The 26,933-nt window shown below is 46.2% G+C and overlaps 1 protein-coding gene across 9 annotated transcripts in view; it reads right to left on the bottom strand.

The window, feature by feature from the left end:
• The window catches only part of AZIN2 (antizyme inhibitor 2), a 41,612-nt gene that overhangs the window by 13,437 nt on the left and 1,242 nt on the right, over positions 1 to 26,933 (bottom strand). For 3 of the 9 annotated variants that reach the window (XM_025390977.1, XM_025390969.1, XM_025390958.1), the window contains 6 exons: positions 25,163 to 25,336; positions 17,058 to 17,230; positions 15,790 to 15,924; positions 14,501 to 14,666; positions 11,911 to 12,073; positions 10,607 to 10,719 (listed from right to left, as the gene is read on the bottom strand). In XM_025390977.1, the coding sequence (XP_025246762.1) occupies positions 10,607 to 10,719; positions 11,911 to 12,073; positions 14,501 to 14,666; positions 15,790 to 15,924; positions 17,058 to 17,230; positions 25,163 to 25,336 (924 nt within the window). Of the gene's footprint in view, positions 1 to 10,606; positions 10,720 to 11,910; positions 12,074 to 14,500; positions 14,667 to 15,789; positions 15,962 to 17,057; positions 17,231 to 25,162; positions 26,783 to 26,933 lie in introns of those variants that run through there. The other 6 variants (XM_025390993.1, XM_025391010.1, XM_025390985.1 and 3 more) reach the window with 5 other exon arrangements.

The raw sequence follows: 26,933 nt of genomic DNA, 5'->3' as shown, positions 1-26,933 counted from the left end.
GACCGTAAATACATGGATTTATTTCTGGGCTATCTGTTCTATTCCACTGGTCTGTATGTTCGTTTTTATGCCAGTACCATGCCGTTTTGCTTACTATAGCTTTCTAGTATATATTTTGAAATCAGATAATGTGATGCCTCCAGCTTTCTTCTTTTTGCCCAAGATACTTTGGCTATTTAGGATCTTTTGTGGTTTTATACAAATCTTAGGATTTTTTATACTTCTGGGGAAAAGATCATTGGAATTTTTATAGGGACTGTATTGAATCTATGGATCACTTTGGGTAGTATGAACATTTTAACAGTATTAATTCTTCCAATTCACAAACACGGGATATCTTTCCATTCATTTATGTCCTTTTTTATTTCCTTCATCAATGTTTTCTAGTTTTCAGTGTACAGATCTCTTACCTCCTTAAATTTCCTAAGTAATTTGTTGATGCAATTGTAAATGGGATAGTTTTCTTGATTTCTTTTTCAGATAGTTAGCATATAGAAACATCACATGTTAATTTTGTATCTTCTAACTTTACTGAACTTATTAAGTCTAATAGTTTTTTGGTGATGTCTTTAGAGGTTTTTGTTTGTGTGTGTGTGTGTGTGTGGTTCTTTTTTTTTTTTTTTTTTTTTTGAGATGGAGTCTGGCTCTGTCGCCAGGCTGGAGTGCAGTGGCGCCACCTCGGTTCACTGCAGCCTCCACCTCCCGGGCTCAAGCGATTCTTATGCCTCAGCCTCCTGAATAGCTGGAATTATAGGCACATACCACCATGCCTGGCTACTTTTTGCATTTTTAGTAGAGACAGGGTTTCACCATGTTGGCTAGGCTGGTCTTGAACTCCTGACCTAAAGTGATCTGCCTGCCTTAGCCTCCCAAAGTGCTGGGATTACAGGTGTGAGCTACTGTGCCAGCCTTTGTGTGTGTGAGATGGAGTCTCACTCTGTTGTCCAGGCTGGAGTGCAGTGGCATGATCTTGACTCACTGCAACTTCCGCCTCCCAGGTTCAAGCAATTCTCGTGCCTCAGCCTCCTGAGTAGCTAGGATTACAGGCACACAAAGCCTTCATGCTTGGCTAATTTTGTATTTTTAGTAGAGAGAGTTTCACCTCATTAGCCAGGGTGGTCTTGAACTCCTGACCTCAAGTGATCCACCAGCCTTGGCCTTCTAAAGTGCTTGGATTACAGGCATGAGCCACCACGTCCAGCCTTAGAGTTTTCTGTATATAAGGTAATGTCATCTGCAAACAGAGACAATTTTACATCTCCCTTTCCCATTTGGGTGCCTTTTATTTCTTCCTCTTGCCTAATTGCTCTGGCTAGGACTTCTAGTACTACACTAAATAGAAGTGGTGAGAGTGAGCATCCTGGTCCTGCTCCTGACCTTAGGATCTTTGCTGAGTATAACATTAGCTGTGAGCTTGTCATATATAGCCCTTATCATATTGAGGTACATTCCTTCCGTACCTAATTTGTTGAGAGTTTTTATCATGAAAGGATGCTGAATTTTGTCAAATGCTTGTCTCCATCTGCTGAGATGATCATATGATTTTTATACTTCTTTGTGGTATTATAGTATATCACATTTATAAATTTAGATACGTTAAAATATCTTTGCATCCCAGAGATAAATTCCACTTGATCATGGTGTGTGATCATTAAATGTGCTATTTAATTTGGATTGCTAGTATTTTGTTGAGAATTTTTGCATCTATGTGAACATGGCCTGTAATTTTCTTTTCTTATGGTATATTTGTCTGGCTTTGGTGTTAAGGTAATTGTGGCCTTGTAAAATGAGTTTGGAAGTGTTCCCTCTGCTTCAGTATTGTGGAAGAGTTTGAGAAGGATTGGTATTAATTCTTTTTTACATGTTTGGTAGAATTCACCAGTAAAGCCATTCAGGTCCTGGGCTTTTCTTTGTTGGGAGGTTTTTGATTACTGATTCAATCTCCTAACTCATTATTGGTCTATTCAGATTTTCTCTTTCTTCATGATTGAGTCTTTGTAGGTAATATGTATCTAGGAATTTATCCATTTTGCCTAGGTTATCCATTTGTTGGTGTATAATTATTCATGCTGGTAGTGGTCTCTTATGATCCTTTGAATTTCTGTGGTATCTTGTAATGTCTCCTCTTTCATTTATAATTTTGAGTCTTCTCTCTTCTTAGTCTAGGTACACTCTTGGTAAGTGCTATTGCAATACATTCCAGACAGATTCACACTTTTGAAAGCATAAAAAACTAGAAAATGGAATGGCAAGTAAGAAAGCCCCATCCTAGAAATAAAAGGAGGATCTCTCTGCATGGACTGGGGTAACTGTCCTGAATTTTGCCCCCCACGATTCTCATAAAACTCCCACGATACTTGCCTCCTCTCAATTCCACCCTATACTCAATCATATCTTGCATTTGTGAAGTGCTGATACACATTTTTTTAACTGCATCTTTACACACTTATATGGTTGGGCTTTATGTCCCCACCCAAATCTCATCTTGAATTGTAATCCCCAGATATTGAGGGAGGGACCTGTTGGGAGGTGATTGGATCATGGGAGGCAGTTTCATCCATGCTGTTCTTATGATAGTGAGGGAGTTCTCATGAGAGCTGATGGTTTTAAAAGTGTTTGGAAGTTCCCCCTTCACACCTCTCTCTCCTGTGGCCATGTAAGATGTGCCTGCTTCCCCTTCTGCCATGATTGTAGGTTTCCTGAGGCCTCCCTAGCCATGCAGAACTGTGTCAATTAAACCTCTTTCCTTTATAAATTACCCACTCTCAGGTATTCCTTTATGGCAGTGTGAGAACAAACTAATACACACACTAAATATGTATCATTTTAGAGCACTCAATGAACATTTAAAATGTTTATATATTAAAAAGTCCACCTAACACCTCAGTATTTAAAGAAAACCATATGCTCACAATATTTAAAATTTTAAAGTGAAAAACAAAGTGCACTATGACACTTCTTTTAAAAGTAGAAATCAAAAACAAGATTGGTCTTTCAAAATGTTACAGCATTGTAAATTAGAGCTTTTGGGCTTAGTTCTCTCCCCACACTCAGCTCTGATTTTTTCCAATATTTTAGAAGTATATTAAGGAAAACACCTTTTAACATCAGAGCAGCTAAAATTGGTTAAATCATGACATTAGTAAACAAAAAGTTTTGCTTATCCTTAGCAAAAGACTAGACAACTTTTTAAAAAAATTATCAGGTCAGGCGTGGTGGCTCATGCCTGTAATCTCAAGGTGGAAGGATTGCTTGAACAAAACAAGGAGTGTGAGACCAGCCTGGGCGACATGGCAAAACCCCATCCCTACAAAAAGTACAAAAATTAGCCAGGCATAGTGGCATGTGCCTGTAGTCCCAGCTATTCAGAAGCTGGAGTGGGAAGGATGGCTTGAGCCTCGGAGGTGGAGGCTACAGTGAGTGTGATTGTGCCACTGCACTCTGGCCAGGGTGACACAGTGTGACCCTGTCTTAAATAAAATAAAATTGTCATTAAACCCAAAAAAAGTAGAAATCAAAGTACATTTAACAACAGTCATCTCTGAATGGTGGGATTAGTGAATCATTTTATTTTACTATTTGTGTTAAATTTCTTCTAATAAACATTCTATTTCTATAAGACAAAAAAAAAATATATATATATATAAAATAAAGATAATCTATAACAGCAGAGCACAAAAGAAAGTAACAGATTTCCTTACAATTAATTACAGCAGGCTGGGCGCGGTGGCTCACACCTGTAATTCCAGCCCTTCGGGAGGCTGATGCAGGTGGATCACGAGGTCGAGAGATCAAGATCATCCTGGCCAACATGGTGAAACCCCATCTCTACTGAAAATTCAAAAAATTAGCTGAGTGTGGTGGCGGGCACCTGTAGTCCCAGCTACTCAGGAGGCTGAGGCAGGAGAATCACTTGAACCCAGGAGGTGGAGGTTGCAGTGAGCCAAGATTGTGCCACTGCACTCCAGCCTAGTGACAGAGTGAGACTCCGTCTCAAAAAAAAAAATTACAGCAAACTTAGTTAAAACACAATAGTGTGTCAAAATTTCTATGAAAGAATAACAAAGAATTACAAAACTAAAATAATAAACCAATAGAGTTCAAAATATTTGTATCAAATATCATATTAAATACATGCACACATGCATATGCAAGCTCATCTCTATGTGCAAGAAAAAACTTCAAGACCTCCCAAATTAAGTGAACAGAGGATATAAAAAGGCATTGACACCAAAATAAATAAAACAATAAACAAAAACACAATGCTTTATCCTTGTCAAAGACATAGAAATGAAAGAAACAATGGCTGGGTACGGTGGCTCATGCCTGTAATCCCAGCACTTTGGGAGGCCAAGGCAGGAGGATCACTTGAGGTCAGAGTTCAAGACCAACCTGACCAACATGGGGAAATGCTATCTGTACTAAAAATACAGAAATTAGCCAGGCATAGTGGCGGGCGCCTGTAATCCCAGCTACTCGGGAAGCTGAGGCAGCAGAATCACTTGAACCCGGGAGGCAGAGGTTGCAGTGAGCCAAGATTGCAGCACTGCACTCCAGCCTGGGTGACAGAGTGAGATTCCATCTCAAAAAAAAAAAAAATCTATTCAATTCCAACATATACTAAACCTACTGTGTGCCAACTTCTGTACTAGGGAAATAGATATGAACAGATATGAGACCCTCAAGGGTCTCACAGTTTATTGAATGATTGATTCATTCATTCACAATTCATTCAACAGATATTTAGTGAGCACCTACTATGTGCCAGGCACTGTGTCTAGTGCTGGGAACTCAGAGGAAACTAATTGGACAAGGTGGCTGCCCTCATAGAGCCTACCTGCTAATGGAGAAGACAGACTATAGGCAAGTAAACAAAAACATGATAATTAACAGATTATGATGGGTTGTGAAGAATATAAGCAGGGTATCAAAATTATCTGATTGAGGGAGGTGAGCCTACTTTAGAGAGGGCAGTCAGGAAAGGCCTCCCTGACGAGGTGACATCTGAGCTGAGACATAAGAAAGAGAATACAGCAGCTGTCTCAGGGGCAAGTGAAAGAGCACTCTGGGCAGAGCGAATGCAAAGGCCCTGAGAGCAGAAACAACTTAGGTGTTACAAAAACAGAAAGGAGGGGAGTGGGGCTGAAGCTGGTAAGTGGAGCTGAAAACAGGGACAGGAGTGAGGCAAGAGGTGGCTGAGGTGGCTGAGAAGATGGCGGGAGCCTTGCTGGTTGTGGTAAAGAGTCTAGGTTTTATTCTGAGAGCAGTGGGAAGGTGTTAAGCAGAGGAGGGGCATAATCTTTGGGATTTTAAAAGATCATTCTGTCTGCAGCATGGAAAATGGGTGGTAAGCAGGTAGGAGTAGGGGGCGGAAAACCAGTTAATGGTTACTGCAGTAGCTCAAGCAGGAGACAATGGTGGCTTGCATTAGGGTGGTGACAGAGAAAGAATTCACTGAATTCAAAATGTATTTTGGAACTACACTCAAGAATCGCAGGTGGACTGCATGTGGAAGGAGAGGGAAAGCAAGAATCAAGAATAATGCCAACTTTTTTAGCTTCAGCAGTTGGCTAGTGGCAGGGCTATTTACCGAGAGAAGTTTGGGGTTGGAAATCAAGAGTTCAGTTCTGAACAAGTGAATTGAGATGTCTGTGAAATCCCAGTAGGAATGTCAAGTGGGTAGCTGGATGTAGAAGTCTGGAGCTCAGGGGTGCGATCCAGGGTAGAGATAGAAATGTGGCAGTGATGATAGTATGGAAGATACTAAGAGCCTCAGTCTGGAAGCATTTACTTAGGAAGTGCACATAGACAGAGAAGATCAAGGACTGAGGCCCGAGACAGTCAACACTTAAAGGGTGAGCAGGAGAAGTGCCAAGGAGACAAGGTGAGAACAGCAGAAGAGTAGCCAAGGCCCAGGATGTTGCCACAGAAGCCAGGAGAGGTGAGCATGAAAACAGAGGAGGACCAGCTGCTGGGACAGAAGAGCCACATGGAAGAGCTAGCAGCATGGAAGTGACTTTCAAGAGCATCTTCCATGGCATCATGGAACAGGTACCTGACTGGAGAGGTTGGAAGGGCTAAGGGAGCTGAGTGAGCAGGGGCAGTGGGTACAGACCACTCAGTGGGGAAATTCAGACATGAAGGGCAATGCCAACTTACAAAGTCCCTGGAAGAAGTTGCTGGAAACACGTTTGGCCAGTAAATATACAAAGAGATGTCCAGCTTTGCTAGTGATGAGGGAAATGCAAATCAAGACACAGTGAGATACCATTTTACATCCATTCCACTGAGAAAGTGTTTTCAGTCTGGCAATACCCGGTGCTGGGGAAAACACAGAGCCACTGAGTCTCTTACACACTGCTGGTGGGATTATCAGTCAACACTTCAGAAAACTGGCACTGTCTCTTGAAGCCAAACATTCACATGCCCTGTGCCCAACCATTCCACTCCTTGCTCACTCATCAGAGAGAGAGGAACAAGAATTCACAGTGGCAGTATTCACAGTAGCAAAAACCCAAAGACAGTCCAAATGCCCTGAGAGGAGAATGGACAAATAAACTGCAGCATACTCACCAAAAGAGCGCTACACAGCAGTGAAATGAATGAACTCTAGAGACATGCACAAGGTGGGTGGCTCTTAGACTGTGATATGAAGGGAGAAAAAGCCCAAACAGGTTACATGCATCAAAATACCTTTTTATAAAGCAAAAAAACAAATACAATAAATTATAAATACACTCGAGGAATAGATTTAGATGTGATAAACCTATACTGAAAAAGAAAGCCAGAGAATGATAATGCATGAGTCAAGATAGTGACGACTGCATGGAAGGCAACATAGGTTAAATGATAATAACGCTTATTATGCTAAAAAGAAAACAAAGACAAGATCTTCCATGGAGCATTTTTATTCCAAAGCTGATTGAGATGCTATTCGAACCACTAAATCTACCTAATTTCAAAAAACAAACAAAAAAAATACCAGGCAGAGAAACATGTTCAAAAGCACCAAGGGGAAATTCAGGAAATTCACCGATCAGGAAAATCAAGAATGCAGGAAACGCCACAGGAAAAACAACTCAGTTAAAAAATACCAAAAAAAAAAAAAAAAACAGATTTAAAAAGAAGGTGGGGGCCAGGAACAGTGGTTTAACACCTGTAATCCCAGCACTTTGGGAGGGTGAGGCTGGACAATCACTCGGGGCCAGGAGTTCTCAACCCGCCTAGACAACACAGGGAGATTGCATCTATACAAAAAAGAAAAAGAAAAAAAGAGCATGGGGAAACCAATGGGTTAAGAGAGAGATATGGCGCCGCCCAGTGGCTCATGCCTGTAATCCCAGCACTTTGGGAGGCCAAGGCAGGTGGATCATTTGAGGTCAGGAGTTCGAGACAAGCCTGGCCAACATGGCGAAACCCCATCTCTACTAAAAATACAAAAATTAGCCAGGCATAGTGGCACACACCAGTAATCCCAGCTACTCAGAAGGTTGAGGCAGGAGAAAAGCTTGAACCTAGGAGGCAGAGGTTGCAGTGAGCTGAGATCGCGCCACTGAAATCTAGCCTAGGTGACACAGCGAGACTGTCTCAAAAAAAAAAAAGAGAGAGAGAGAGCAACATGGCAACCAAATGCACCATGCAGACTTTCTTTGCCTCCTGATTTCAGCAAATCAATATAAAAACCATTATTAGACAGTTGAGGATAGCTCAACACCGATGATGGGGGACAGTATGGAACTGTTCATTTTTTAATTTCATAATGGAATTGTGATTTTTTAAGTTCCTTATTTTTTAGAAACATGTACAGTACTAAAATATTTTTTAAAAGCTCCAATAATATTTGTTCTGTACTTTTCTCATACATGGTTGTAGCTTGTATACTAATCACACACACACACACACACACACACACATTTCTATCCAACAGGACTGTACTTCCAAAGCACAGACAATTCCTCTGCAGACCTCAGCACAGTGCTTTGAATACTGAGAGTAGTACTTTGAGAGTACTGAATTATTTGCTGAATTTATAAAAATAAAAAAAAAGAAACATGTATGGTGCAATGATAAGAAGTATACCCTGAGCCAAAGATTATGTTTCATATAACTTTTTTCTTTTTTTTTTTTTTTTTTTTTTGAGACAGAGTCTTACTCTGTCGCCCAGGCTGGAGTGCAATGGTGCAATCTCAGCTCACTGCAACCTCTGCCTCAGCCTCCCAAGTAGCTGGGATCACAGGCATGTGCCATCATGCCTGGCTAATTTTTGTATTTTTAGTTGAGACAGGGTTTCACCATGTTGGCTAGACTGGTCTCATAACTCCTGACCTCAGGTCATCCAACCGCCTCTGCCTCCCAAAGTGCTGAGATTACAGGCTTGAGCCACCATGCCCGGCCTCATACAACTTTTTATACCGAGATGTAAACACAAAGTCCCTGCAAAGGAAGAGCAGGTATGCAAAGAAAGATGCCAAAACTATTATACTTGTAAGGGGACCTTCTTTGGGAAAGAAGGTGCAGATACCCCCAACCAGGCTGAATCCCTCTTACACACGCTCCCAGCACCACAGGAGTGAACTTATCATGTGTATTGTCGTCTATTCAATGTCTGACTCCACCGCCAGGCTGTGGGCCCCACTCTGGAGGCGCTCATGTGGCCAGACTTGGAAAGCAGTTAAGAGCCTAAAGGAAGAAACCGCAGCATCGTCCAGAGGAGAAACAGCACAGACCACAAAGAGAGTCAAACATCCCAGTGCCCAAGTCAGGAATGCCAACTAGAGATCAGCCAAAGCAAAGATCCTGGTGGGGGACGTGGCAGTGGGCTGGGACCACCATCTCCTCTTCTGAGGAGCCGATGAAGGGAGTGGAGTGGGTGAGAGCCAGCATGCCACAGGAAGACAGGGACTGGAGAGCCAGAGTAACAGGGACGCAGCGGCTGCCCGCTTTGTAACCTGGCCGGCCTGGTCCCTTCTCAATGCAGTAGGATGTGGGCTGCCACAAGAATGCAGGCAATGCTAGTGCATCAGAGTAGAGAGCTCAGCATTCCTCAGGACCTTGGGGAGGCCTACTCCGACCAGCAGATGTAACCACATTTAACCATGGAGTGAGGTTCCATCAAGCACATCCAGGGTGCCTGGGCACCTGGAGGAGGGAGGGAGGGAGGGAGAGAGGGGTTCCCTAGGCCAGCACAGGGATAAGGGGCAGGAAGAGTCACAAAGTGGAGTTGATTTTCAAGACCCCTCTGATTGACTCTTGAAAAACTGGATAGGAGCTGGTGACGGTGGCTCACGCCTGTAATCCCAGCACTTTGGGAGGCCGAGGCGAGTGGATCACAAGGTCAGGAGTTCAAGACCAGCCTGGCCAACATGGTGAAACCCCGTCTCTACTGAAAATACAAAAATTAGCTGGGTATGGTGGCATGTGCCTGTAATCCCAGCTACTCGGAGGCTGAGGCAGGAGAATTGCTTGAACCGGGACCCAGGAGGCAGAGGCAGCAGTGAGCCAAGATTGCACCACTGCACTCCAGCCTGGGCTACAGAGCAACACTCTGTCTCAAAAAAAAAAGAAAAAGAAAAAGAAAAACTGGATAGGATGGGAAGGGAAGGAAAAACATATTGAGTGCTAGTTAGGCATTTCAAGGCATACAAGGAAAGTTTCTTTCCAGGAAGAGGGGCTGCACAAAGATCAAGAGATGAGAAGAGTCCGGGCGCGGTGGTTCGTGCCTGAAATCCCAGCACTTTGGGAGACCAAGGTGGGTGGATGATTTGAGGTCAAGAGTTCGAGACCAACCTGGACAACATGGTTGAAACCCCGCCTCTACTAAAAATACAAAAATTAGCCGGGAGTGGTGGCAGGTGCCTGTAGTCCCACCTACTTGGGAGGCTGAGGCAGGAGAATCACTTGAACCCAGGAGGCGGAGGTTGCAGTGAGCTGAGATCGCACCACTGCACTCCAGCCTGGGTGACAAAGTAAGACTCCATTTCCAAAAAAAAAAAAAGAGAGACAGAGATGGGAAGACACAATGGAGAGGGGAAGATACAATGATGTCTGGTTTTCTTTCTTTTCTCAAAGATGCCCATTAAAGGTGCTGGAGGCCCTGGGCTGGGTTCCACAGGCTAGGAGGAAGGTTTTATGTATTCCTGTTCCCCTGTTATTACAGAAAAACCCACTGTATATGAAGTGTTTCTACTTCCAGGAATTTACCACAGAGCTGTAACCTCAACATATATTCACAATGCTCAAAAAGAGAAAACCAAATGGGCAACCACTAGAGTTAGATTGGTTAAAATACTATATAGTCATCAAAAATCATGTTGTCAAAGATCAGTTAATGGCATGGAAAGAGCTGCACCCCATATAAATGGAAAAAGCAGGTTACAAAACAACATGATTCCAATGTCATGAAAAAAGTATAAGGCATTTTTTAAAGTATGTAATGCTCAGAGTCTTTCTCTGTGTGGTAGGATTATGTGGGATAACCTTCGTCATCCTTGTTGTCTATTATGGACAATAAATATGTTTGACTTTTTAAAAATTAGATAAAAACACAACAAATGTTATTGAAATACACACACACAATTGAAAACAGGCCCACATGAGGTAAGCTCACCTTCTGCAGGATGGGGGTAGGGCAGATGTTGTCAAACAGGACTGAGTTGAAGATCCCATACACGCCCTCATCAAGGTGGTACACAACGGTCTTGGTGGTGGAACCACTTTCCTCTGCAGGAGAGGAGGGGTCAGGGCAGCACAAATAGCAATGTGAGGGGGTGGTAGTGGGGCTGGCACAACAGTGGGCTCAGCAAGAAAGCAAAATGACTGCCCATTCCTCAACCATGAGGTGGGGCCTACAACAAAAGCCATCAGCGGTCATCCTCCCAATGACATGGGTTCACTGCCATGTTGGGAACACTCACCCTTGCAGCCAAGCAACCTTGCCCAGGACGCACTCCCCTGCCTGCATCTGAGCCCCTAGATGCCCCAGCAAAGGCAGAAGTGCAGCCCACCCAAACTCAAGATCCCAAAAGGTTAAGCTACTTGCTCAGAGGCACGTGATAGGGCAGTGGATGAGCCAGAATGAGAAGCCAGGTCTCTTGGTTGGATCAGATGGGACAATCCCCCAGGTCTATAAAGGAAGCCAAAAGAATGCCACACACGAACACAGGACATTCTGCCTGGAGCCCACCGCCCTTCACATGAATTCTCTCTGGGGAGGAGCGCACGGTCCTGAGGCTCCCAGGGTCCCAGAGCAGAGGGCAAAGCCTCAAGATCAGAGTCCCTGACACCTGTCACTCACAGGCTGCTGTCCCTGACCTATCTGGAAGGGCAGGGAAGAGCACTGATGTTGGTGATGTGGGCCCAGAAGCTCTGAGTCAGCCTAACCTGAACTTGAATCCCAGCACTGCCCCTTATCAGCCATGTGACCTTGGGCTAATGACTCAGCCTTCCCCTGCCTATGTTGTCATCTGTAAAGTGGACTCAAACAAATGTAAGCTGTCACTAATTATTTTCATTATATTATGAGAAGCAGTAGGATGAGTAGGAGTCTGTACTTTGGAGAGGAGACAGACATGGGGTCAAATGCAGGCTCTTACTAGCTATTAAGCTGTTCACTTGTATTCTCTTTGGCTCTCAGTTTCCTCATCTGTAAAATGGGGTCAATAGAGTATCTATTCTCTCTAAGGTTGTTTTGCTCTCAATCTTCACAAAATATGAACACGCCTAGGAAAAAAGATACTAAATAAACGTCTTGGGGTGGGGTGACTTGATTGTAAGTTTCCCTAAAGCAAGAACCCATTCATTCTCCAGATTCCCCCATCCTCTGCCACTGGGTCTAAAACCAGACCCTGCTCAGCCAACCACTGTCTCCAGCTTCAGGGGAGAACAGGGCTCCACTGCCCACCTGGCACCTACCCTCTCTGCCAGGTTGATCCAGCAGAACCTCCTTCTTGGCAATGATGCTGACTGCCACAGTGAAGGCCGAGGTCACGTAGTAGCGCCCCAGCTCAGCAAGGATGTCCACACCACAGCCCTCTGGGAAGTACAGGTCCAAGGCTGAGTTGATCACAGAAGCAATCTGGTAGGAGGAGAATGGGGAGACAATTATGTGTTTGAAATGTGGGCTTTATGGCCAGGCGCAGTGGCTCATGCCTGTAATCCCTGCATTTTGGGAGGCCGAGGTAGGCAGATCAAGAGATCAGGAGATCGAGATCATCCTGGCTAATACAGTGAAACCCCAAACCCCGTCTCTACTAAAAAAAAATTAGCTGGGCGTGTTGGCGCATGCCTGTAGTCCCAGTTACTCGGGTGGCTGAGGCAGGAGAATCGCTTGAACCCGGGAGGTGGAGGTTACAGCCACCATACTCCAGCCTGGGTGACACAGACTCCATCTCAAAAAAAAAAAAAGAAATGTGGGCTTTATGCTGAAGACTTGCTACAGATCCAAGTCTATTTCTTGAAAGCTGCTTTGATTTCCGGAAGAAGGATTTGGCACTGCTAAGGCTCCAGCTGGTAACTGTGGACAGCTGGCCAAGAAGGTAGGAGGGGGACAGAGCTGGGAAGAGAGCCTCATGCTTGTGTAAATCACCCTCCGGTAGACAGCCTCATGCTTGTGTAAATCACCCTCCTTCATGGCCCCACGATGGGAAGGGGCACTCTTCATATCACAGTTGGTACTCAGATTCCAGAAGCCCTGATGTGGATCTTTCTTTCATAAATAACCAGTTTGTTAAATACAGCTGATCCTTGAACAACACAGGTTTGAACTGTGTGGGTCCACTTATGCATGGATTTTCTTCTGACTCTGCCACCCTGAGGCAGCAAGACCAAGCCCTCCTCTTCCTCCTCCTCCTCCTCAGCTTACTTAACTTGAAGACAATGAGGACAAAGACCTTTATGATGATCCACTTCCACTTAATAAATAGTAAATACATTTTCCATTCCTTATGATTTTCTTAATAATATTTTATTTCTGGTCAGGCATGGTGGCTCATGCCTATAATCTCCCTCCCTTTGGGAGGCTGAGGTGGGCAGATCACTTGAGGTCAGTTCGAGATCAGCCTGGCCAACATGGTGAAACCCTGTCTCTACTAAAAATACAAAAAATAGCTGACATGGTGGCTTGCACCTGTAATCCCAGCTACTTGGGAGGCTGAGACACAAGAATCCCTTGAACCCGGGAGGCGGAGGTTGCAGTGAGCCGAGATCATGCCACTGCACTCCTGCCTGGGTGATAGATAGAGTGAGACCCTGTCTCAAAAAATATATATATATATACACATATTTTTTTTCCTGTAGCTTACTTTATTGTAAGAATACAGTATGTAATACATATCACATAAAATATCTGTTAATTGGTTGTTTATGTTATCATTAAGGCTTCTTGTCAACAGCAGGCGATAGTAGCTAAGTTTTGGGGGAATCAAAAATTATATGCAGATTTTTGAGTGTGTAGGGGTCGCTGCTCCTAAGCTCTACGTTGTTCAAAGGTCAACTGTAATACACTTGATTACAGAAAATTCAGAAAATACAGAAGAGGAAAAAGATAAAAATCACTCCTAATTCTATCACCTAGATGAATCTAATTATTGTTAACCTTTTGGAGTAGTGTCTTTAATTACTTTTTATACGAACACTATTTTTTATTATAACCATGATAGGTCTCTGTATATGTTTTTAGAACCTGTTTTACTTAATAGACTGTGAATGACCTCCCTACATTAAGTAAATGTTTTCATCAAAAGAATGTACCATAATTTAACCAATCCTGAGCATTAGATGGACCAGGGAAGTCCATTGGACTTCTGTTATGAACAAAGCTAGAACTGTCATCTTTGAGGCAAATTCTTTGAGACTATCCCAAATTATTTCTGTAAAGTCAATTCCTAGATGTTGGTATTCCTGAACGAGGCGCCTTCCAAGAAGAGGCGACCTCTAGTGGTTGCAGTGGGAACTGCTAGGACACATTTTTCTTGGCTTCACCTCACAGTGGGTAAGGAAAAGGGAATGGAGGAGAATGGACAGGGAGCAGACCAAAGGTTGGTTTTCCTTTCCCTGCCTTCCCACCTGATTTCTCATCAGCCCACCTGAGGGTGAAGAGGCCTATCCCGCCCCTTAAAGAACCTTATGACTTATGTAAATGTGTCCTGGTTATGCCTCCAATTGGCTGGTGAAGTGCATGGCAGGCAGAACCAGGTTCTGCTTTGGGCTCGGAAAGTGATGCAACTTCTGTGAGCCTCAGCTTGTTCAGCTGTAGCACAGAGTTAATAAGTAGTGAGATCGACCAGGTGGCTTTGGGTTTAGAAAGCGATGTAAGCTCTGTGAGCCTCGGCTTGCTCAGCTGTAGCACAGGGTTAATAAGCAGTGAGATCACCCAGGTAAGCACCAAGCACGGCATGCAGTGCATAGGACCCACGCACAGTGGTCTCCCTCCGATCATCTAATCCCTCCATATCCCCCTCCCCCATCATAGAGCCCAGCACGACACTCCCAGCTCCAGGGTTACCTCCTCAAATCTCACTTTGGCCCCTTCTGTGCCAGGGAAGCCGCCACCAAGGTCCAGAACGTGCATCTTGTGACCCAGCTCGGTGCCCATTTCAAACACGAGCCGGACATCTGCGATGGACTGAGCATAGGCCTGAGGGTCAGGACAGCCACTGCCAATGTGAAAACTGGGAAGAAAGGAAGAGCCTCGGCTGACATGCAGGGCTCCAAGTGCCACCACCTGAGCCCCAGCCAAGAGTGACATTGGGCAGGCACATGAGACAGTATGCCCATTTTACAGATGCAGTGACTGAGGGCCTGAAATGTTAAATGGGTTGCCAAGGGCCATATGGCAAGGGAGGAGTGGACAGGAGGCTCGATCCAAGGTCTCCTGGCACTTGGTGCTCCTCCCATCCCTCCTTCTGGGATGAGAGCCAGGACCCCCAAGTCAACCAGATCTGGCTGTGCCTCCCAGTCAGCAGGGTGGCCTTGGCAGCTTACTCAGCTTTGTTTTAGTTTCCCCACCTATAATGCGGGGACAAGACCCACACCACACAAAGCTGAGAGATAATGTGCATGAAGCACTTAGCACAGCAGCTGGCACATCCTAAGTACAGAATAAACAAAGTCCTATATTAGGTAGTTCATTGTTCATTAGGTAGTTCATTATTACCCCTTCCATATCCCTGTAAGAAAAGAGGCACACAGCTGGGTGCAGTGGCTCACACCTGTAATCCCAGAACTTTTGGAGGCCAAGGCAAGAGGATTGCTTGAGCCCAGGAGTTTGAGACCAGCCTGAGCAATAGAGTGAGCCCCCATCTCTACAACAAATAAAAATTAGTCAGGTGTGGTAATGCATGCCTGTGGTCACAGCTAATTGGGAGGCTGAGGTGGGAGAGAGAATTGCTTGAGCCTAGGAGGTCAAGGCTGCAGAAACCCATGATCATGCCACTGCACTCCAGCCTGCCTAGGTGACAGAGTGAGACCCTATCTCAAAAAAAAAAGAAAAGAAAACGAGCCCCTCAAGAGTGCAGCTGCAAAACCTTTGTCCTACAGGCTGGTAAAACTCCCTCAAAGCCAGGTCCCTGGATGGAACTTCCTAGGACAAGACCTTCTGGGGACCCTGGGGCTGGGGAAGGGACCATTCCAAACTTCCTTTTCAAACAGAGGAAATTCTCAAATGGCAGAATTCCAGGCCCAGGGACAGGCCCTGCTGGGAGGCTCTGGGGAAGGTCTCTTACAGAATTAATTCCTGGGAAAGAGGCAGGGAGCCTGGTGTGGCAGGGGATGGCAGGGGTTCCCAGTGCTCACCTCACACCCACCACCTCCACATGGCTCTTCTTCGCATTTTCAAGCAGGTGTCTGCAGGATTTCAGTGACACTCCAAACTTCAGGCTCAGGCGGCTCAGGGAGTGGGAGTCATCAGTAGCAATGCACAGAACCATCCTGATGAGACACGCAGTGCCCCTCTGCTGGACAAACCCTGTCACCCCGCCCCAGCCATATCTCTCAATCAAGGGCTATGAGCTACATGGCTCAGAGCCACCCAACCCCACAGGCTCCCTGACCCCTCCCTCTCCCTACACAGCCAATCAACCTTCAAGTCCTATCCAATCCATTCCTTAAATGTCCCTGGACCCATTCCTGTAGCCCCTGCCCTTGTCCAGACCTCACCAACTCTCCTGGGGCAGCTCCAGTCCCTCCAAATCAGTCTCCACACCAGTCAGAGCTTTCAAACTTGTCATGTATGAGAGGAACCATTTTTAAACAAAGCCTTAAGAAGGACCCATTAACACGATGGAAGCTGCTTTGGACTAGAGTGGCCCATCACCTGCCCCCCAACCCTTCACCGGAAGGCCCCTCCTGGGAAGTCCAAGGGTGTCCAGTAATCGTGTAAAAGGCACAGTCAGAGCAAAACATCCAGCCCTGACCCCTTCGAAAGTCCATTTGCATCGGGTCCACACCCCTGACCAGGATCTCCTTCACCCCCTGCACATAGCATGCTGCAGTCACACTAAGTTTCTGCTTACTCTTAAATGCCCCATGCTGTTTCCAACCTTAGTGCGTTTGCTTATGCAGTTCACTTTTATGCCCTCTCCAAATTCTATTCATTCCTCAAGGCCCACTTCAAATGCCACTTGCTTCTTGAAGCTTTCCTGACCACTCCCTCAACTCTCTCAAGCCTGTGACTTTGGCTTCCATAACACATGGGTCTCACTCTGCCTGGGGCTTTAACCAGTTATTTCTGCCTTTGTTCCAGCTAAACCCTAGCATCCTGGGTTCAGTCTAGGAGAACCTACCCCAACCTCCTGCAACTGTGACTGGGTCCAGGACAGGGTGACCTGCCCCAGCTCCACCCCCTCACCCCACCCCCACCCTCACTCCACAGCCCAGCCTTCCCACAGCCCAGTCTCCCCTCAGCCCAGCCTCGCCAGCCCAGCCTCCCCACAGCCCAGGCTCTCCACAGCCCAGCCTCCCCTCAGCCCAGCCTCCCCATAGCCCAGCCTCCCCACAGCCCAGCCTCACCACAGCCCAGCCTCCCCACAGCCCAGCCTCCCCATGAGTGGTTCTCAGCTTACTTGGCACTGGGGTGGCTCTTTACCACCTTTGCCAGCTCCATCTCATTGTCAAAGCTCAGCAGCTGGATCCCATGCTTGGCAGCATATTTGATCTGTGCAATTTGCTTACAGGGGTTGGCGTAGATGATCTTACTGGCAGGGACTCCAATATGCTGGACCAACTCCATCTCTGCCTATTGGGCCCCAAAGGTGGTGGTAAGGAGGCACCAGAGCCTGCTGGCCCATGGAACCCAAGGAAGCACAGATGAGGGCAAAGTCATAGCTATGCATAGGGAGGCCCGTAACAGGTGGGCCTTGCTCTAAGACAACAGATACATAGAAATCAGGAGTTACAAGGATTCACCATTTTTGATAAGCAGGGCTGCCATGTACAGCCATGCAGGTGGTGCACTGCACAATCCTGGGGGATGGGGGGTCCCATTCAGAATGAACACAGAGTAGATTTGTATATTTATTACAACTTCCTGGCAGTAAAGCATCTCATTCTAAGAAAATCAGTATATTTATTATAACGATTAAGTGTCTTAAGGGTACATTTTCTAATTTTCACAAAGGCATTATATGGACTCATGGTAGCCCTGACAACAGGCTTCTGACACATTTTTCTGGCAAATTTAAATGTTTAAATATTACTGGAAAACAGTATGGCGGTTCCTCAAAAAAACCTAAAAATAGGACAGGGCACAGTGGCTCACGCCTGTAACCCCAACACTTTGAGAGGCCGAGGCGGGCAGATCACTAGAGGCCAGGAGCTTGAGACCAGTCTGGGAAACATGGTGAAACCCCATCTCTACTAAAAATACAAAAAATCAGCCAGGCATGGTAGTGCATGCCTGTAGTTCCAGCTACTCAGGAGGCTGAGGCAGGAGAATCACTTGAACCCAGCAGGTGGAGGCTGGAGTGAGCCGAGATTGCGCCACTGCACTCTAGCCTGGGTGACAGAGCCAGACTCCATCTCAAAAAATAGAACTACCAACTACTGTATGATCCAGCAATCCAGTACTGGTTATACATCCAAAGGAAAGGAAATCAATGTGTAGAGGAGATATCTGCACTCCCATGTTCAGTGCAGCATTATCCAAAATCGCCAAGATATGCAAGCCACCTAAGTGTCCATCACAGATGAACAGATAAAGAAAATGTGATCCACATACACAATGGAATATTATTAAACCTTAAAAACGCAGGAAATCCTGTCATTCACAGCAATATGGATGAGCCTGAAGGACATCATGTTAAGTGAAATAAGCCAGGCACAGAAAGACAAACATGCATGACCTCACTTATATGTGGAATCTAAAAATGTCAAACTCAGAGAAGCAGCCTAGAATGGTAGTTGGGGTCGATGGCGAAGGGGCAGTGGGAAGAAGTTGTTCAAAGGATACAAAGTTTTAGTCAGGAAAATTAAGCTCAAGAGATCTAATGTGCATCGTGGTGACTATAGTTAATAACAACATATGGTACACTTGGAAATTGCTAAGAGAATAGACCTTAGGGGTTCTCCCCACAAAAAAAAGGTAAGTATGTGAGTGAATGCCTAATTAGCTTGTTAACCATTCCACAACACGTACATATATCAAAACATCATGTTGTACACCATAAATATGTACAATTTTTATTTTTTGTCAACTTAATAAATAATAAATATGTTGCTGGTGTATTAGAAAGTCCACCAGACCAAGGGTCTTTTGGACAGAGATCACCCCACTCCAAAGGCCTACTCTGTGCACAGCCCTGTGCTGAGTGTGCAGGGTGTGCTGGCTCAGCCCTGCTCCTCTTGGGGCCTCCTCCTCATCCCCTTTGCAGAACATGGGTGCAACTGATTGCTGCATTAATGATACGAACAAATGATGATGATGACGATGATGAAGATCATGATGATGATGACAGCAACTGTGTTCATTCAGCACCTGCCACAAGCAGGCCCTGAATTAGATGTTTTACATCAGGTGTTAGCATACTTTTTCTATAAAGAACCAGAGTAAATATTTTAGGCTTCGCGAGCCACACAGTCTCTGTCACAACTTCTCAACTGCCTTTGTAGCACCAGAACAGCCACAGCCAAAGCATAATTGAATGAATGTGGCTGTGAGCCAGTAAAACTTCATAAAATCAGGTGGGGGGCTGGATTTGGCCCTCTGTCCATAGTTTGCCAACCCCTACTTTGGATTCACCCTTTTAGTCCGTCCTTGGAAAGAACCCATTCAAATGGGTATTAGCTCCAATCTAGAGAGAAGGAAACTGATGCTCAGAAAGGCTATGCAGCAAATAGGTGGCAGAATGAATTTTCGAATTCAAGTCTGACTCTCCATGAATAAACAAGAGAAGAGAGAGCCAGTTCTGAAACATGGTGAGAGGCATAAGAGTCATTTTTAGCCATTCTCATTTTGTAATAAGAGTCTAATGTTAATTTAGCAACTTTTCAGCACTAGATATTTATAAGCACTATTTCATTTAATCCCAACGACTATGCTATGAAATATTTACTGGCTACATTTCATGGAGGACGAAATTGAGTTCAGCTAGGTCCACCTGTCTGTGGTGACACAGTCAATCAGTAGCAGAGTGGCACACAAAGGTCAAGCTCCAGAGCTGGGCTTGCTGCCACCACAGCTTGCTTCCCAGGGGCAGATGTGGCCCACCCCGAATCTGAGTGGATGTGGACCTGCGTTTTTGTTCCCTGCCTCACCACATGATGTGAGAGGAAGAAGCAGTGTTAGCACTTTGGGGACCTGTGATTGAGCTTTGATTATAATTCTTTAAATTTTTAAAAATATATATATGTTTTAAATAGAGACAGGGTCTCACTACGTCGCCCAGGCTGGGCAACTCCTGGGCTCAAGCAGTCCTCCTGCCTTGGCCTCCCAAAGTGCTGGGATTACAGGTGTGAGCCACGGCACTCAGCCTAATTATAAATATTTAAATAAGTGTTGTCATTCACTGTAGGCATATCCTGTGCCAGTCACTGCATTAAGTATTTTATATACATTCTCATTTAACCTTACTAATAATCTTATAAGGTAGGGAACAGAGGTTCAGGGAGGTTAAGTGATTTGTCCAAAGTCACACAGCTTTTAAGTGGCACAGATGGGATTCTAACTGTCAGCCCTTAGCACACCAGCTCTTAACTTCACTGCTAGAACAGGAAATGCAACCTCAATGCTGCACTGACGGGTATCTTTTGAGCATCTGTTGAGTTGCCAGGCTCTGTGATAGGTGTTAATAAAACAAGTGGTGACTAAAGCACAGAGGCTTTCTGAGACCATGGAGCTTTCAGGCTGGTGGGGAAGACAGGCATGGCAGTCCCAAATGAGCACCAAATAATGATGGAATTACAAGTGGTTAAGAGCTGGGAAGAAAAAGTACGTGCTGCAAGAGACCTGGGTGTGAGGGGCAAAGGACAACCTCAGGCTCAGATATTTAAACTGAGCCCTGCAGGAGGCCTCAGCCAAGCCAAGAGGGAAGGAAAGAATCTAAGAATATTTCCAGTAGAGGAAGTGGCCTGTGCAGAGGTTCTGAGGCAAGCGGTGCTGAGCACTTCAGCCTGATCAAGGAACAGAGAATGCTGGAGTGGCTCGAGCAGAGCAAGTTAGCACAGTGAGGACAATGAGGTCAGAGAGAGGGGGGCAGAGCTGCCAAGGAAACATGTTTTACCCTGTATATGATGGGAAAGAGTCTAAAGGGTTAGGAAGGGAAATAACATGGTCAGATTTGCATTTTAAATACAACATCTACAATGCCTATCTGGCTACCTGAGGGAGGGCCCAAGAGGATTCTGGAGGAATAGACTGTGATAGTCAGTGGCTATCACCATCGCCCTGGGGGAGATGACAGAGCCAGCTCCAGAAAAGTGGGGAGATGTGTTCTGGAGGCAGGGCTGGCAAGCTGGGTGACAGATTGCACGTGGTGATGAGGAGGAGGACGTCAGAGGGAACTCCCACACCCAGCAGACTGAGGGGGCCCTTCATGAGGGGGAAGGGGGACATCAGGAGCGCATTTGAACATGCCAGGTTCCAGGCATCTCCTCGTATCAAGTCAACTGGATATATAGGTCTGAGCTGGAGATTAAAATGTGGGAAGCAGTGGCATATTGATGGTATTTAAAGCCATGGGAGGAGATAACCCTTCTTCTTCTGAGGAGAAGGAGGGTTTACAAGACAGGGAGGTCTAAGAATTCAGAAGAATGCTACCATTTAGAGAGTGGCAGAAGACGAGGAGAGATGGTTCCCAGGACCTGCAGAGGTGAGGATGGAGAACGTTTCCAGGGGATGAAGAACAATATGCAGATTAGAAAGCTATTCCTGTAAATGCAAATCTTGTCTCACAGCTTGTGTCTGGATGGGAAGGAGCTGTCTCAGCTGTAAGAAGTGCCTGATGAGGTGGGGTCGAAGCCGTGTTCTCTTTCATCTTATACACTTCTGAAGCCTTTAAAAGTAGGACCATATGTTACTGTTGAGTCTTTTTTTTTTTTAAAGAACACCTTGCTGGCCAGGTGCGGTGGCTCACGCCTGTAGTCCCAGCACTTTGGGAGGCCGAGGCAGGTAGATCATGAGGTCAGGAGTTCAAGACCAGCCTAGCCAACATGGTAAAACCCCGTCTCTACTAAAGAAACAAAAAAGTAGCTGGGCGTGGTGGCAGGCACCTGTAATCCCAGCTGCTCGGGAGGCTGAGGCAGGAGAATTGCTTGAACCTGGGAGGCAGAGGTTGCAGTGAGCAAAGATCATGCCACTGCACTCCAGCCTGAGAGACAGAGCAAGACTCCATCTCAAAAAAAAAAAAAAAAAATACTACACATCCACCAAAACCATGCTGGTGATTATCTATGGAGACATAAAGCTAATGTCCTAGTTTATTTTGGGGTGAATGAATCAATGTGTTATTTGATATGTATTATTAGTTGACAATCCATGTTTAAAGTAAAGTGCTCACTGGATCCTGCGGATCACTGGGGATGTTGGTAAGAGAAAATTCTTTGGAGTAGTGAAAGTGGAGGCTGAGAACCAATGGCTTAAGGAAGGAGTGCTGAAGGAAAGAAAAAATGGGGGCGGACAGGTGACTGCAGACAACTCGGTCGAGTTTGGTCACAAAAAGAGAGCAACGGATTGGGCTGGAAGAGGATGTGGTGTCCAGCAAAGCCTTTTTAAGATGGGAAGATACTGAGGGAGACAGAAAGAGAGGGCAAGGGATGGGGGCAGGGAAGATGACACAGTGGTCCTCGGGCAGGTGGCATAGGTAGACCAGAGTCCCTGAGCAAGCCATGGCCCCGGCACCTGTCCAATGCGTGCCTGTCTGCACATCCAGCCCTAGCTCATGCCAGGCCCTTGGTCAGTGTCCACTAAGGCACAACGCTGTTAAGCATGGCCACCTGCTATGGCCGACCAGAAGAGGGCAGCCTTGGCCTTCCAAGAAAAGCTGTTAAGTCCAGGAGCCACCTCTCCAGAAGTGCACCAAAAGGTCTGCGTGATCCCATCGCAGGGAGGGGGCTTAGGTCTCTCCTTGCCCCTGCAGTTGGCTGAGGGCATCCATCGCTGGCTGAATCTCAGCTCAACTATCCTCTCCTTAGCGACCTTGGAAAAGACAGAGTCCAAGGCAACTCAGCAGGACTCAAGCTGCCACCACCCTGGTACGGAACCTCCATCTCTTATTTCCTTATACGTTAAATGTGTCCTCACCAGGCTATGGTCAGAATCCCCATTAAAAAAATAATAATTACCTCACAGGGCTGTTGCAAGAGTAAAATGAGATCATGTACAGAAAACAGTTGGCAAAGTGCCTGACACAACAGACGCACTCAGCAAAGGGCACATACTTCTCCAGTCCCTGTTGTCATCAAGGTCTCCCTGAGCCTTAACACTCCACTCTGCCCTTTCTTCTAGAGAACTGAGCCCCTCCCCCTGGGGTTCCTGAAGCAGAAAACTCTAGGCAGTGGGGTTTGGTCCTGTTGTTCACCCTAGACCTCGGGAACTGAAAGGATCCTGCTCCTTCTCATCCCACGTGGAGGCCCAGGGCACTGTAGGAAGAAATGGGAAGTGTGGACATCCTGGCTGTGCTACCCACAGACGGCTGACCCCACAGTTTCCTCAACTGTAGAGCAGCCGTCTCTCCTGCTGTGTGCCTCACAGAGCTTCATGGAAGACATGCACAAAACGAGGTGTGCAGAGCTTGAACTAAACCAAAGACAAGGCCAGGCGCGGTGGCTCAAGCCTGTAATCCCAGCACTTTGGGAGGCCGAGACGGGCAGATCACGAGGTCAGGAGATCAAGACCATCCTGGCTAACACAATGAAACCCCGTCTCTACTAAAAAATACAAAAAACTAGCCGGGCGAGGTGGCGGGCGCCTGTAGTCCCAGCTACTCGGGAGGCTGAGGCAGGAGAATGGTGTAAACCCGGGAGGCGGAGCTTGCAGTGAGCTGAGATCCAGCCACTGCACTCCAGCCTGGGCGACAGAGCGAGACTCCGTCTCAAAAAAAAAAAAAAAAACTAAACCAAAGACAAGGGGAAGCACTTCATCTACCATGAAAGGCGTTAACATTCGGTCCCTGATACAGGTTAACCTGCTCGTTCTAACCATCCCAGCCAAATGCACACCTCTCCCCAACCTGGAGTCGCTCCAGCCCTGTCATCCTGCCCAGGACTCCAGGAGTCCTTTCTAGAACTCTCCTCACAACATCCAGCCATATTAAGCAACCATTACTAACCACCAAGAAAATGGTGCTAAGGACACTATCACAAACCAGTGCCCACTGGACTTGCTCCCACCTCAGGGCCTCTGCGCTTGCTGTTCCTGCTGCCTGAAATGCCCTTTCCCTGGTTATCCACCTGGCTTGATCCGTTGGCTCTTTTGGGTCTGTATTCAAGTCTCAGTGAACCCTTCCCTGGTCAAACTATCTAAAAGTACAATCCTCTCTCCCAATATTCCTTACTTCCCTTTCCTGCTTTCTCTCTACAGCATTTTCCATCTAAAATACTACATATTTTCATTATTTAATGTGTTTTTTTTTGTAAACAAGCTCCATGAAGGAAGGGCTTTTGTTGTTTTATTTTGCTCACTGCCAAATCCCCACCTAGAATAGCACTTGGCCTCAGAGGAAATGCCCAACTAATATTTGCTGAATTAATAAATGAGATACTTTCAAAGCTCTACTTAGTTGAAACTTTATAGCTTAAAGGCTTTTATCTAGCAAGGACAGAATGGAAATAAACTAAGCATTCAACTCAAGGACAGCAGTCTATCAATTCTGTATTGCTAGCCCTGCCTAGCACAGTGACTACCACATTATAGGAGTTCAGTGGATACTGAACGACAGTAGATAAGCAAAGTTAATCTAAAGTGGCCATGCGCGGTGGCTCACGCTTGTAAACCCAGCACTTTGGGAGGCCGAGGCAGGTGGATCACCTGAGGTCAGGAGTTTGAGATCAGCCTGGCCAACATGCCTGTCTCTACTGAAAATATCAAAAAATTAGCCGTGTGTGGTGGTGCATGCCTGTAATCCCAGCTACTTGGGAGGCTGAGGGCAGGAGAATTGCTTGAACTCGGGAGGTGAAGGTTGCAGTGAGCCAAGATGGCACCACTGCACTCCAGCCTGGGTGACAGCAAGACTCCGTCTCAAAAAATGAAAAAAATAAATCTAAAGAGAGCAGGAGGGAATGAAGACAACGGCAGAAATCAAATTAGAAAGACAGAATTGGTGGCAACAACAAAACTACAAGGACTAGTTAAGAAAATGCACCATCACACATTATTATGATTATAAAAGGAAAAAGAAAAGAAACCAACAATATGGAGATATGTTGGTTTTGTTTTAATTAGAAGAACATCATGTATAGCTCTGTGCCAAACAAATTTGCAAATCTCCATTAAAAAGATGAGCTTTCTACCAGGGACGCAGAAGATTCCAATCTGGAACTTCAAGGCTGACAAATTCCATGCTCGTTTCTCCCTCCCTCATCTCTTGAGACCCCTCCTGAGTGGGTGGTCTTCCCAGAGGGCAAGGACCAACTGCAGGTACCTCTTGCTCCCCAGAGCCCACCTACCTGCACTAGCCTGGCCATGTGTGTGTTGAGTGGGCATGGAGGGTCAGTGCACCGTGGGGGCGGGGCTCACCTTGTTGGCACAGCTGAAGCCCAGCCCCAGCTGGGCCAGAACCTTCAGCACACCTGGGCTGCTGTTGCACTTGACAGCGTAAAAGGGCCGGACTCGTGGCAGGCACTTCAGAAAGCAAAAGTGCTTCCTCACTATGGCACCCAGGTCAGCCACGAAGAAGGCAGCGACCTCGTCCTGAATGACAAGAAGTGGATGAATATGAGACCCCATCCAGCTCCCACCCTGTGCATGCCATCCATGATCCTTCCAAGTACCTGACCCAGGTTCAGTTCTGGCCACAGAGCTACCCTGCTGTAAAGTGTTCTGGGCCTCCCCAAGCCTACACGACAGAAGGCAAACTCCTCAGTCTGGCATTCAAGGCTCTGTGATCTAGCCCCAACCCCTCCCCTCAATGCGGCTAAAACTCCAGCTGTAGGTTGGATCATTTTCCCACGTTCAAACCTTTGTTCCCACCATGAGCTCTGCAGAATACCATTCCCACTCCTGTGTCTGGCAAAATCCTTAAAGTTTCACTCAAATGCCACCTTCCCCAAACCAATAAGGCAACTCTGCTTTTAGATGCTCCCACAGCATTTGCACGTGCTTCCAAGGTATCAGAACTGCATATGCATCCGTCCATTCTAGAAAAGGGTAAATTCCCTAAAGGCAGAAGCTGTGACCTACAGCTCATTGCCTTCCAAACACAGGTGTTCGATGAAGCCTTAAGCTCATCCCACTGACACTGCAACCGATGCCTATGGACAACTGTTCATTGCAGATGTGCTAAAGGCCAAACATGTATGAGGCTGTGGGTGAGACCACATTACTTAAATGTGGAAGGGACCCTTCCAGAGTTCCTTCCCTGAGACTCAGTTTCCCTTTCATGCAACACTTTTTTACTCATGCCCAGTTGGTGCCAAACATTATGCTAAGAGACAGAGATGACCAAACAGTACTGTTGCTCTGAAGGAGCTTGAGTCTGGAAGAAAAGGAACCCCTTAAGTACTTACGAGTCCACTCAGTAGATGTTAGATGGCAGTTTCTACAAGGTGCAGTGCGGGGGCATGGAGAAAGAAAATACAAAATCTGCCTGGGGCGATCAGGAAAAGGCAACACTGATGAGAAGCAAGGAATGACTAGAAAGGGCTAAAGAGGGGAAAGGCTGAGAGAAGGATGCTACAGGCAGAAGGAATAGCCTGGGCAAAGGCATGGTAATAGGGCACACGGCATCATTGGGAAACGCAAAATTAGTCATTCAGCTCGAAGGAGCATAATATATACTGTGGGGAAAACTGGGAGTGGGGAAAACTGGGAATGGGGCTATGGAGGCAGGGAAGCTCTGACTTGATCCTGTAGGCAGTGGGGAAATGCCAAATTCTGATATTGAACAGGACTATGATACATTTGGAGGGGGTGGCATGAGACAGGGAGGAGATCAGGGGGCCTTTGGAGAGAGGAAGACTAAGCTAGAAAATGAGGTTCCACATAAGCACATTGGAGGGTTATTTAAGGAGGCAGAATTCACAGGGCTTGGTAATGCCTAGATGTGGGCGGTGAGGGAGAGGGGGCAGCAGGACAGGAATCGCCGGTTTCTGACCTTGGAGGACTGGGTAGAAAGGCAACATAGGAGGGGAGGTTTGGGGGCAAGGACCAAGAATTGGGGATAAATTGAGCCCCTCTCTTGCAAATAGCAAGGATTGCGTACCAAATAAGTGAAAGGATGAGGGCCCTAGGGACCCTTCCTGAGAAGGCAGCTGATCTGTACAGGGGACGGGGACCCACCCCCATTCCC

This window comes from Theropithecus gelada, chromosome 1 (genome assembly GCF_003255815.1).
Source record: "Theropithecus gelada isolate Dixy chromosome 1, Tgel_1.0, whole genome shotgun sequence".
In the NCBI taxonomy this organism is placed as follows: domain Eukaryota; kingdom Metazoa; phylum Chordata; class Mammalia; order Primates; family Cercopithecidae; genus Theropithecus; species Theropithecus gelada.
This window is presented reverse-complemented; position numbering and strand designations above follow the sequence as displayed.